This window comes from Alexandromys fortis, unplaced genomic scaffold, assembly GCF_014885135.2.
Source record: "Alexandromys fortis isolate MF-2015 unplaced genomic scaffold, M_Fortis_MF-2015_v1.1 scaffold_26, whole genome shotgun sequence".
Classification (NCBI taxonomy): Eukaryota; Metazoa; Chordata; class Mammalia; order Rodentia; family Cricetidae; genus Alexandromys; species Alexandromys fortis.
The window spans coordinates 12440111-12453770 of NW_026067894.1; the positions used below are offsets into that span (position 1 = coordinate 12440111).

General features: G+C 44.2%; 1 protein-coding gene across 2 annotated transcripts in view; it reads right to left on the bottom strand.

The window, feature by feature from the left end:
- The window catches only part of LOC126507819 (E3 ubiquitin-protein ligase RNF19B), a 33318-nt gene extending 21441 nt beyond the window's left edge, over positions 1 to 11877 (bottom strand). For both annotated transcript variants that reach the window (XM_050152599.1, XM_050152594.1), the window contains exon 1: positions 11122 to 11877. In XM_050152599.1, the coding sequence (XP_050008556.1) occupies positions 11122 to 11738 (617 nt within the window). In that variant the 5' untranslated portion in view covers positions 11739 to 11877. The remainder of the gene's footprint in view (positions 1 to 11121) is intronic.
- Between the last annotated feature and the right edge of the window lie 1783 nt (positions 11878 to 13660).

Here is a 13660-nt window from a genome sequence, read left to right on the forward strand (position 1 = left end):
AAAAAAAAAAAAAAAAAAAAAAAAAAAAAAAAATTGACCACGTTATAAATGTGCACCAAGTATGTGTCTGCTGTCTGAGGAGGTGAGATGGGGCATTGGGTCACCTGAAACTGAAGTTACAGACGGCTGTATGACACCAATGAGGGTCATACAATGAACCTGGAGCCTCTGCAAGACAAGTCTTCTTAACTACTAAGCCAATCTTACAGCCCTATGATTTATTTTCAGTTAATTACATGTATTCTGTGTGTCCGAATGTGGGTATGTGCATACGAGTGCAGTACCCAGAGAACAGAAGAGGCACTGGATTCTCTGCAGCTGGAATTCCAGGCACTTGTGAACTACCCAACATAGGTGCAGGAACTGAACCTGGGACCTGTGCAAGACCAGAACACGCTCTTAACTGCTCAGCCACCCTTTCAGCGCCTCACTTTTAGTGTTCTTTATTCTCTTTTTCCAATTTAATTATGGACTCTCTAAAGTCTACTTTTCCTTTTTTCTTATTTTTCTCTCCTCCTATATTTTAAAAAAGATTTATTTTTATGTTTATGGGCGTTTTGTCTGCATGTGTGCATGTGTACCACACGCATGCCTGATATCCATGGAGGCTAGAAGAGTGTCCTTGAACTGGAGTTATGGACAGTTCCGGGGCGCCATCTGGGAACTGGAAATTGAACCTGGGTCCTCTGGAAGAAGAACCTATGCGCCTAACCAACCATTGAGCCAGCTCTCCAACTCCCTAGTGTCTTCTTTCTTGACAGCTTCCAAGATTGTAGCACTACTAAGACTACTTAATACTATTTAATACTTCACTACTAAGACAGTACAGTCACGTCTTCCTTCCTCTGCTGACAGACACACACTTATTTTGTCAGTGCTAGCATCAACCATTCTCATAATTCCTGTTTATTTGCTAAGAATTACTCCCCATAAATAATCCAATATATTTAAAACTATTAGTCTTTCTAATTAATTCTTTGTTTTTCGAGATAGGGTTTCTCTGTGTAATATGGCTGGCCTAGAACCCACTTTAGTAGACCAGGCTGGCCTCGAACTCACTGAGATCCACCTGCCTCTGCCTCCTAAATGCTGGGATTACAGTCACCACTTGGTCTCTAATTAATTCTTAAAAATGTCAAAGAAATGCTTAGATTGCCCTTACAAGTGGACATTTGCTTAAAACAAAATTAAAGGGCTGCATGTAGCTCAGCAGAACATTTGCCTAGTATGTGCAAGGCTGTAAGCTCAATCCCAGGTACTATAAAATTAACTAATTAAATTTAAAAAAGCAATTTAGAGAAACACAGGTTTTTGTGTTGTTGCTGTTTTTGGCATTTTGAGACGGGGTTTCTCTCTGTAGTCCTGGCTGTACTGGAATCTGCTCTATAGACTGTTTGAGGCTGGTCTCAAACTCAGAGATCTGCCTGACTGTCTCCCGAGTGCTGGGATTAAAGGTGAATGTCACCATTGCCCTGCTGAAACAGTTTTCTTTTTTTTTTTTTTAAAGGATTTGTTTTATTTCTAATTATGTGTACATGTGTGGGCATGTGTACACAAAGGCAGGTAGGTAGGTGCCTGTGGAGGTCAGATGTGTCAGATTCCCCTGGAGTTGGGACCTGCAGGCAGGTGTGATCCACCTAATGTGGGTGCTGGGAATTGAACTGGGGTCTTATGAAAGAGCAATCTAAGATTTTAATCACCTGAGATCTGCACCACCTCACCTGTCCACAATGACTGCATGTTTACTGCCACCTGTACTTTGTAGCCCTGTAGTTTATACTTTTCTCCAATATCGAAAGACCTCAAACAACTTTAAGTGCTAGCAAGCTTTTCCTGATTTAGTCTAGTTTTCTTGTTCATTAATTTATGCAAAGATGTTCATTATAGCAGTTTAAATCTTCAGGTTGATTTAAGAATTACACTGCAGATATAAATGACAATATTATCTCCTGTGACATAATAGGCTTAATATTCTCAGAAAGAACAAAGTGAGACTAGGTCAATGTGTGAATGCAATGATTCATATCCTGTAGTTCTGAGCAAATTTACCTCAGCTAGCAGGAAAAACAGCTACTAAAGAATGTACCTTAGAAAAAAAAGTGACTTGCTTGCTATTTTGTGTTAAATCAAAAGGTACAGATGGCACCTGAAAAGTAATAAGTCAAGTTCTGAAGATACAAATTAAGTAAAGTACCAACAAATAGGGAGGTTTTAAACACTTAGTAACCCATTCCTACTTCACAAGGCTCAAGTGATTATTAGATGATTTGTGTGTGTGTGTAAGAGTGCTAGGAACTGAATCCAGCATCTTATAAACTAATGTTTCACCAGTGAGCCATATCTTCGAAACCCAAGCTTTCTTTTTCTTTCTTTCTTAATGTAAAAAGTTAACATAATTCTAAACAGTATTTTTGATTCATTTTCATTCCTTCACTGTCAAACCTAGGCAAGGGTTCTCTGCCTATTCCATGTCTACAAAACCAGGGTATAAAAGATCTGCTGCCTGGTGTTGGTGTTGCACATTTTTAATCCAATCCCAGTACTTGGCAGAGACAGGCAGATTTCTGAGTTCGAGGTTAGCCTGGTCTACAGAGTGAGTTCCAGGATAGCCAGGGCAACACAGAGAAATCCTGTATCTGCTGTGGTTTCAGACTTCACATACCCTGGTTTTTTTTTTTTTTTTTTTTTTTTTTTGGCAGATTTGGCATCTTTTCATCAGGCAGTGAGCAGACAGTCCTCAAATTTTCAAGGAATGACAATAAAGCATTGCATACAGAGGCCACAGACTGGCACAGCAAAAACGGGAAGCCAATTTTAGGAATGGAATTTGGTTCCAAGGAAGTAAAATAACCCCAACACTGATGACTCTATGGCAGTCTGTCACTATGACACAGAGTTACTCAGAGCACAGGACTTGGAATTCTTGTTCTAGGGCACCTTCTCTGTGCTGATTCACACTGCATGACATGGATGAACTTGACATCTCCAAACCTTAGCTTCTCTCCTCTGATGGAGGCAGAGGAGCCTGCTAACTTCAAGGACAGCTCAGCATTCTTACCTGCAGGTCTAACGTTGCATGAGAGCATTTCATATACTGCACTGGACCCGCCTCTGCCTGCTCTTTCCTTTCTGCACAGCGATGTCTTTTTCTCTCTTCTTTCTGGTAAATAGCAATTTAATAACTAGATAGCTAGCTCAAGTCAGGCAGGTAGGGCATGCCTTTAATCCTAGCACTCAGGAGGCAGATCTCTGAGTTCAAGGTCAGCCTGGTCTACACAATGACTTCTAGGACAGCCAGGAAGGACTACACAGATAAACCCCATCCAGGCAGATGGCGGTCTATCTGCACAGTGCAGTTTTAACAGCACATTACACTGTCTACATCTCCCGCCAGACAGCATACCTGTGGTGGGCACATGTTAGTGTTGCTCTTTTGTGTCCAAGGCACTCTAGCTCTTCTTCTAGCCATCACTGCCACATTTTCATCTTAGCTATGTATGCTTGGCTTTTTATGTATCATGTACTATAATTTACTCCTCCATTTTTATATAAATTCATCTTAAAGGTAAAGCTTCTTAAAAGAAAAAAAGTAAAGCTTATAATTCTAAATAAGGAAAATTTTCCCTAGTTGGAATAAAACCTCATTCATGACACTCAATTTGCCCTAGCCACGTTGTTCCTTGTCTTATATGACTTATATTGAAGGGAGTTTCTCTACTTCTTCTTACTCTGCTGTTCAGTTTAACCAAACATTCAAGTTTGTTGATTAGAAGCTTAAAGAGGGAATAACAAATTATATGCTGCCTCAAGCACAGAATGCACTCCTCCAAGTTCACACAACTTTTATGTTAAATCGTCATAAACATCACAGTGTAGCAGACTATCTTAATTTTAACCCTGGAAAAAATTTTCATTAATATAAATTATATTACTCCTCAATAGACTCCAATGGTTAAAAAAATGTGTTTCTATATTATGTCTGTACTTCCAGTCCTCAAGTCTTACAAGGTAACAAGATTATCCATTTACAAATGGACCCTGAGGTTCTTAAAAGGAGACAGACATGGGGTTAGAGGGACGGCTCAGTGGTTAATAGTGCTTGTTGCTCTTGCAGAGGACCCTGGCTTGATTCCCACCATTCATATGGTGGCTCACAACCAAATGTTACTCCAGTTCTAGGAAATCTGGCACTATGTTCTGACCTCCACAGGCACCAAATATGTACTTGGAGAACATACATACATGCAAGTAAGACACCCATATACATAAAATAAATAAAAATAAAGGAGGCTAGAAAAGCCATACCCCTATTATTTCCTTTTTCTTGCCCTATTTCAAACTCATTTCTAACCCAGACAACTGTAAAGGTCTCTGTATTGGACTCTATTTCTTATACCAAAAATCATAGTTCATTTCAGAAGGTAATCTATCCAGGGGTTAGTTTTCTTGCTCAAATTCTTTTAAGAAAAAAGAAAAAAGAGGGGGCTGGAGAGATGGCTCAGAGGTTAAGAGCACTGGCTGCTCTTCCAGAGATCCTGAGTTCGATTCCCAGCAACCACATGGTGGCTGACAACCATCTGTAATGAGACCTGGCACCCTCCTCTGGTGTGCGAGCATACATGGAGGCAGAATGTTGTATACATAATAAATAAATAAATCTTTAAAAGAAAAAGAAAAGAGAAACAGCATGAATAGCAGATGCCTGTACACCTAGCACTCAGAACAATGAGATAGGAGGGTCATGAATTTAAGACCAGTGTGAGATACACGTATAAGGTCACATCTAGAAACGAAAGGCAGAAGAGGGTGGGAGGAAAGAAGTGTGGCTAAGAGTAGGGCACTTGTTTATAGCACGAGTGAGGCCAGGGCTATTACACTGAGAAATCCTATCTTGAAAAGAGAAAAAGAAAACCAAATAAATAATAAATAAAAATAAAAACAAACAAAAAAACCGAACCCCAAACGACTTGGTTGAGGATTTAGCTCAGTGGTAGGTAAAAGGTTTCCCTAGCAAGTCCTAGGCCCTGGGTTCCATCCTCAGGTCCAGGACCAGGATGGGGGGTGGAGGGGGAGGGAGAAAAAGCAAGACAAACCAAACCAAAACAATGATTACAGCAAGGAACCCTCACCCCTCAGCCTTCAACTTGTACAGCTTAGCTATGTCTACTAACTTGGATCTAGTCTACTTTCCAGACTCATGGTCCCAATACTGTAGTTAGAAGCTAAGTGAGCCAGGCTCCAATCTCAGGATGCTGTCTTGTATTTTTTTTTACAGCTCCATATATTGATATATTTTTGTTTGTTTGTTTGTTTTTCGAGACAGGGTTTCTCTGTGGCTTTGGAGCCTGTCCTGGAACTAGCTCTGTAGACCAGGCTGGCCTTGAACTCAGAGCTCTGCCAGCTTCTGTCTCCCCAGTACTGGGATTAAAGGCGTGTGCCACCACCACCTGGCTAAAGTTTTAAATACTATATCTACCTTTATCTGCCAGGCATTACTTTCTACTCATATTCTCAAAAGTTGTCATCAAATACCACCTCCTCTTCAAGGTTTTTCTTGACAGCTTTATACAAAAGGTAATGCTTTACACTTGAGGTACCAGGGCTTCCTTGGTGTCTATTCTGTTACGGCGATAACTCCTGTCAATTGTTTATCTTCTCTGTAAGTTCAAATTTCCTGTGAAGAAGGGCCAAGTCTATGTCCTTTCTGTAATGCTCACACTCACCTGTGTTCCCCACTCCCCTCCTCTCTGCTCCTGTAAGAACTATGCTGCTCCTCTCTTTAACCCTCTCAGCAAAACTCTCCATAATGGAAGGCTTCAGGAATAAAGTTGAACAAATACCCAGAATATAGATACTCTACTCCACAGGAGCACGTGCTCAGTCTACTAGAGCAAAAGCTCACTGAGATCCTAACAGAAGGCAAACCAGAATAGTAATGGTTAAAGGAGTCTAGAAATGGCAACCAGTTAAGTCTTAAAGATACCGTAACTGGTTGGGAGCTTATAAGTCTGGAAAGTCATATCATATACCATAAAACATACTAGCATTGGGAAGATTTATAGTAAATATTGACATACTTAATGTAATGTCAGCATTCAGTATCAGGTCAAGGTCAGCCTGAGCTCCATAGTGAGTTGGAGGACAGTCTGGACTGCATAGGACTCTATCTTAAAACAAAAGTCTAAGAAGTTAAAAAACAAAAAACAAACCAAAATGAAACAACAAAAAACTTCACTTGTTTTAGTTTATTTAAACTAGTATCTCTTGATCATATTTGCTCACAAAACATTTTTAAGTAATATCTATAGTACACTTTGAAAAACACTGATACAGAAGAAAAACAGAACCAAAAGAAGGTGGAAAAGAGCAGAGCATAGTATCACGTGCATGTAACCCCAGCACTGGAAGGCTGAAGCAGGAAAGTCTGTGTCTGAGGTTATCATGGGCTACATTACATTGGGGGACTATATCTCAAGGCAAAAACAAAAACACAAAAAAACAAAATGGCTGGAAAGTTGGAAGCTATAAAGATATAAGTACAGATTAAATAGGTGAAGTTTTATTTTTCACAAGGCCTTGCCATGTGGTTTTAGGCTAGCCGGGAACTGCTAACTGAACCAGATTCCAAACTCAGGATGCTGTCTTGTGTTTTATACCTCCACATACTGCTCATAGCACTTGGGTTCTAAATGCTTTATCTACTTTTGTCTGCCAGGTATGTATTTCTTTAAGGCTGGCCTTAAACTTGAAGTAATCCTCCTCTCTTTACCTTTGGAGTGCCAAAATTACAGGTATGTGTCCTCATGTCAGATAAATAAGCGATTTTTACACCCAGAACCTTTCTTATAGTTCAGGTAATCAGTGAACATTTTTAAGCACGCTAGAATGAGTACTTCAGCAATGAGGCTTCGGAAAGGAAAAGGCCTGGCTGGGCATGATGGTGTATACTTGTAGTCTCAGAACTCAAGAGGCAGAGGCAAGGGACTACTGAAAGTTTGAGGCCAGCAAGGGATATATGGTCAGACCCTGACTCAAATAAACAAAAGAAAAATCTTTTACTGAATGTGAAAGAATGTGGGAGCTTGTTCCTCTCTCACAACGTACTGTATATAAATTAATGCACTATATATAAGTGAACAGAGACTCCCTGTTTATAAGATGGGCCAGTAGTGTGGGAAGGTCAATAGCTAACACTATCTGCTGGAACAGTGAGAAGTAGGACTCTCCAGGGAATGGAGGCAGGCAGCAATGAGAGGCTGGAACCTGGACCTGCAACAGAATTTAGGTCAAGACAGTCATAGGACTTCTATTCTGAGGACCCGCCCCTGTAGGACAGGAAATTCTGTTGCCTACTCTACTCACCCCTCGGTCTCTCAGAGATTCTGAAACTTAAAGATGGACAATAGAACACCTGGGAGGAAGACAATACAGTTACATCACTTGTGGGTTCCTGAAAGGACACACTTCGGCAGAGACTCAAAAGTGTAAAAGATCACATGCACACTTATTAGGAAGCATTAGCCCCACATCTGAACTTACTTGGACTGGTTTCTCCTTTACAAAGCACACTTACCACCATCTATCTGTATGTGGTTAAAGTGAAATTACTATTTCATTGAGATAATACTCTGGCGACTCACCACAAAGAACTACAAAAATGTAAGCTACTTGCATTTCAAGCTAATTTTATCTCACTTGAAAGTATATTTTTAATATTACACTTGTTACTATAGTATTTGGTATCTCAAATAATAATGTGTATGTTTTCCCATTGAAATTGGTTCTCTCGCTGATAAAGCCGTAAGGGAAAAGTATCAGAACTCTTTTCTTTCTTACAAATATCTATCTATCTATCTATCTATCTATCTATCTATCTATCTATCTATCTTAATTTATGGTGTTCTCATTAACTTTGCCATGGTAAAACGATCATAACTCCTAACTCTATAAGGTCACTTATGTGACTCCTCAGCCTAAAGAGTGTACACATACATACATGGGAGGATTTGGCCAATTTGGCTGTCAAAGGTGATGTGTGGGCAGTAAACATGGTCAGAAATAGGAAGAGATAAATGAGATTTAGGGTTTCTTTTCTAATGTTTACACAAGATTTTTGCCAGACCCAGAAGAATAGGAGAGTTTAACTTAAAAGAAAAAAAAAAGCAAGAAAGCAAGCAAACAAGCACGCAAGAAAGAAGGAAAGAAAGAAAGAAAAAAGAAAGAAAGTCCACACATGATAGAGTGCTCACATGTAATCTGGCACTGGGGAGGCCGAGGCAGGAGGCTCAAGTTTGAGACAGTCTTGGCTAAGTAGCTAGGATTAGGACTACAGCTCAGCAGGCAGAACACTTGCTTGGCACACACAAAGCACTAGATTCAATTCCAGCACTGCATAAAATCAGTGTAATGGCATAAGACTGCATCCCCATCACTCAGCAGGTAGAGGCATGAGGATTAGAGTACAAGATCATCGACAAAACAAAATATGAGGCTGAATCTAGGCATGGAGGCTCACACCTTTAACCCTAGCACTAGGGAGAAAAGACATAGGTGGATCTCTGGGGGTTTGAGGCCAGCCTGGTCTACAGAGTGAGTTCTAGGACAGCCAGGGCTACACAGAGAAATCCTCTAAAAAGCCAGAGGTAACAACACATTCTTGAAATTCAGCCCTGGGGAGGCAGGGAGAGGTGGCACTCTGGGGCTTATGGGCCAGCGTAAATTGGCCTCTGGTCTTCACACATACCACAGAAGCTATTTTCTTCTGACATTAAAACAAGGTGGCAGAACAATTGTCCATTGAGAACTGAGACAATTATTTGGAAAGTAACTGAATTATAAAGGGACATTGTGTATCTAACCACCTTCAATCAAATATTCAAAGTCACTTTATAAACAATAATTAATTAAGCCTTTTAAGTCTTAAGAAAGGATTAGGCCTCTGTCAGATAATAAAGACATCAGGTAAGACTATTTACAACAGGACTCAGAAGAGAAACTGGAGTCTAGCATCCCTGGCTCTTTCACTGTTGTTCCTAGAACATGCCCAAGCAGTGGCAGTCCCCAAAGTTCAGATTGTGATGATAAGCCAATACTTGAGTTGAAGAAATATTGGGCTTTGGAAGTAAAACTACTATTTCAACACTGGAATGTTTTATTGCCTACCAGTTTGCTGTAACGACCCTGAACAAATTATTTAATTTCTCTAAATATCAGTTTTCCCATATGTAAAACTGTATCAAATCAACCTCAAAGATCAAAATATACATGCCTGGCACAGGTACCCAGATGCTAGTTTGCTTTCTTTCCCTAGACTTTACATTCTTTAAACACACACACACACACAAAGTGTGCATGTGATTGTTATATTCTGACTAATTAAAACTAAATCTGACAGACTCTCAAAAATAGAAAATAAGCTTTAAAAACCCCAAAAAAACCACACACACGCCCACACAAACATCCTCTGGATGAACCTACCCCATTCTTACTAAATGAAGAAAAACCCAGTCTAATTCTTTAAAAACTTTAAAACCACTACTAGTTTGTTTAGATCTGTCACCAAGCTTTCATATTAATTTCGGTTCATTTATATCTATGTGAGTAAAGATACAGATTGACTTTTAAAAAGCAAACAAATTGCGGCGCTTTCCCAGAAAGATGATAAGGGAAGAAAGTCATATTTTATTGTTCAAACTCGAACTCTCACCTCGACAAAAGGAGCTAGTACACTCTTCGGCAGTTAATCAGGCAGTGCTTCCCTATATTAATATCCCTTTGGTTCAGAAAACAGACCAACAGTATCAGCAAAACCTGAATGTTCTGTAAATTAACTTCCCCAGGCCAGCCAGGCCACCAGACACAAGCACACCCTTTCAAGAGTCTGTAAGGCCTTCCTGGTACTGAACAGAAAGTGAAAGCCTCTGGGTACCTTTGACCACATTTCCAAGTAACTCTGAGCAATTTCGAAACTCCATCTCAGTGAGGTTAAACACACGCACTTCTTAACAAGTCTGGCACTCTCTGACACCCTAAACAGCTCCTTTTGAAGGGAGACAAATGGCAGCATCAAGGAAAGCTCAACTCAGCCTCGATACATAGGCTACAATTAAAAGCTTTTAACTCCTTTGAGCAAGGGCTCCCACACTTTTTACTAGCATTACGTTTCTGCGAGGAGAATCTTCTGCCCCCAAAACATGACACACAGAATGTAATTAATCTGCCCCAAAGTCACCGAGCAGGTAATGGCAGTCTGACTCCCCAGCACACGAAAGAGCCCCTTCTTAGCTGCATTTGGCCATTCACAGATTGGAATGATAGGGACCAGCAGTTTTTTTTTTTTTTTTTAAAGAAAGGGGGTGGGGAACCTCCACTGAAAGCTTCAGATAGGGAGATGGGCTACTCCCGCTTCAGACAGAGCATGTCAACTCACTGTCCGTTGAAAGTAAGCCCACTCGGGGCATTAAAAATACTGTCGTGCAGATCTCAAGATCGAGGGGGTAGGCAAACACATTTTCTCCCACCGAATCAACTTCTGGGTAGCCACCGGCTCGGTGTGCCTTTCACTCACCCTGCCCTAGGCAGCGCGTTAAGAATCACAAGGTGCCTGCCAGCAACTTGGCACAGCACGCAGTGCCCAGGGTGCTTCTAGAGCTCTGGGAGTGAGCTGCCTTCTCTCATCATCTACAGCTCAACTTTCAGCGGCGGCTGTCAGCAAGAACACGCCTTCTCCTGCAATGCTGCGAAGTGCGCCCCTAGCCAGATGGACACACCCCTCGGAGGCGCTGCCCCTTTAACAGGGCATTTTCATTTTCGCCTTTAACAAATACCCCGCCACTATCATTACGAGACACCCCCATCCCGAAAAAAACAAAAAGCCCTGGCCAAAGAAACCCCCAAAGCCCCTGCTCACCCTGGTCTCCTGACTTAATGGACAGTTCTCTTCTCTTTACCGCTCAGCCACCACCTCAAACTCCTAAGCAGCCTTTGGGTGCCGAGTGCCACCCGTCCGGTTGTGGGGCTGGTCCGAGGCTCGGTTACTCACGACCATCCCTCCTCTCCCTCAAGCGGGGTGACACCCGCTGCACCCGGGACGGTCCCCCGCGGCCACGCCCCCGCGCTCACCCGCAGTCAGGGGCGGGACACCAGCGGCAGTCGGGGTCCGAGGCCAGGTACCGGCGCAGCATGAACTCTTCGTACTTGTGCATGAGCGGCGGGTCGGCCAGCAGCAGGCGGATGTCGTGCGGGTTGAGCCGCTCGCTGCACTCGGGGCAGCTGATGGGCACGCGGCTCTCGCTGATCTCCAGGCGCAGGTAGTGGCGGAGGCAGTCCCGGCACGAGCGGTGCGGGCAGCTGAGGAGGCGCGGGGCCCGCTCGGGCGGCAGGCGCACCAGGCACAGCGGGCACTCCACCTCCTCGGCGCCGCCGCCCTCGGTCGCCTCGTCCTCCTCCGGCCCCGCCGCCGCGGCCTCCGCCTCAGCCTCGACAGCGGGCTCGGCGGGCAGAGCCTCCATCGGCGGGGCCTGGGCCTCGACCGGAGCCGGGGCGGGAGGCGGCGGCGCGGCCGGGGGCGGCGGCTCGGCCTGCGGTTTGGTCCGGGCGCGGCGACCGCGGGCCGAGGCGGAGAAGACACTGTGGAAGGTGAGGCGCCGGCGCCGGCCGCCGCTGCGGCACTTCGGGTCGGGGGCGGCCGCATGGAGCGAGGTGGAGCGCGGCGACTCGGAGTCTTTCTCGGAGCCCATGGCCCGCAGAAGCTGAGGGGCCAGGGGCGCCCAGCGCCGCCGCAGCTCCCGCCTCAGCGGCCCCCCCAGCCGGCGCCCCGGCCGCCGCCGCCGCCTCGGCAGCCCTCCCGGAGACAGAAGCCGGCCAGCCGCTACGAAGTGGTTATAAAGCCTCCGCCCCGCGCGCCGCGGCCCACTGCGCAGGCGCCGGCCTCAGACACCTCACAACCCGTGCGGCCCCGCGAGAGGCGTTGGGCGGGGCTGGGAGGGCGCGGCCTGCGGGCTGCGGTGAAGCCCCGCCTCCTGCAGTCAGGTGGTCTGGCGCAGCCATATTGCACAGGCTCCACCCTCCGTTCCTGGGTCCGGCCCAGTGGGCTGGGTGCTCGGTCCAGCAAGGGAGCCTTCGGTTTATCCTAAAGAGAAGACGCCCGCGGGCCCGCCCACCGTCCGACGCGTCTGTTGAAGCTAGCCATTAAGTGGTAGGGAATGTAGTAGTCATTGAACATCACCAAACTGAGAGGCACCGCTGGGTAAGACAGGGTCCCCTAGCTGCAAGGGATCCGGAGAATAAAGTGCAAAAATCTTAATCTAGTACTTGCTGTTTTCTGCTAACTAACGAACTGTACTCCTAAACTATCTCCCATTCTGTCTTCCAGGTACTCCGATTCTCCACTGTTGGTAGAAAGAGGGCCAGCAGTTTGGTGTCGGGAAATGCCTTCTTTTAGTCCCCCTTCCCCCAAACCCTTAGGCTTGATAAACAAGAGACAGGCAGACACCTCAACAGCAACGAAAACATGTCGGGATTAGATTTTGGTTGCAAATTAGAGACACAAAAGGGGAAGGAAGGGTTATGGCAGAAAATTTCTTTAACATGAAAAATACACTCACAGATTGACAGTTTAAGCTTCAAAGTCTTTAGGTCACCTCCTTCCGGTCCACATTCTAAACAATGGGAAGGAAGACATCTTCATTCTTTCAAGAAGACTGATTTGGATGTTCTGCAAGTTTTAGCTTAAATCTCACTGGTCAAAATAGTCATCTCGACACATCTGTCTCTTTTCTTTTTAAAAGATAAAAATAGTACCTCTGTTATTAATAAGCGTGGCGGAATGAGGGCTCAGTAGTAATGCACTTGCCTAGCCTGTCTGAGAGAACAGTGTGATGAAATAACAAACCCTTGACCTTGATAAGCAGTCTTCTTCTTGGCCGATGTTGATGTTTAAAACCAGCCCCCCCCCCATCTTCACACTTTTGAGATTAAACACAGCACAGCAACAAAAGCCACTGGGAAAATGTCCAGTAATGAGAACTGAGAATCAGGATCTAGTGACCTAAGAGGAAAATCAAGCAGGACTGATGTCATAGATACCAAGATAAATTGTTTACAGGAGGGAGTGGTCAACTACCAATTGTGACAGATGCTGCTGGGAAGTCAAGAAAGATAAGAACAGAGAAATGACTGCTGGGTTTGGCAATCCCAAGGAGTCCAATATGAGGTATTAAGGTAGTAAGGTCCAATATTAAGGGTTACCCTTAAGAAGGAAAGAGGTTTGATGCTATATAGCTAAAGCAACAATGAGTGTCCATATGGTGATCAGGACAGGCTAGGTTCTGTTGTGGTAGCAGATACACTAGAGAGCTCAGAGGTTTAGCACAGGTGTGTTTTCCTCACCTGTGTGAAACCTGCTGCGGTGGTCTATCTAATTTGGTTAGATTTAGAATCGCCACAGAAACACATCTCTGGTTGCATCCATGACAGTGTTTTCTGAATAGCAGAAAGGAGTAAGAATCCACCCTAAGGGCAGGTGGCACCATCCCATGGGTGTGACCCACCCTGGAGCTGAATAGACAGCAGAAAGCAGCTGAACACCAACTCGTTCTCTCTCTCTCTCTCTCTCTCTCTCTCTCTCTCTCTCTCTCTCTCTCTCTCTCTCTCTCTCTCT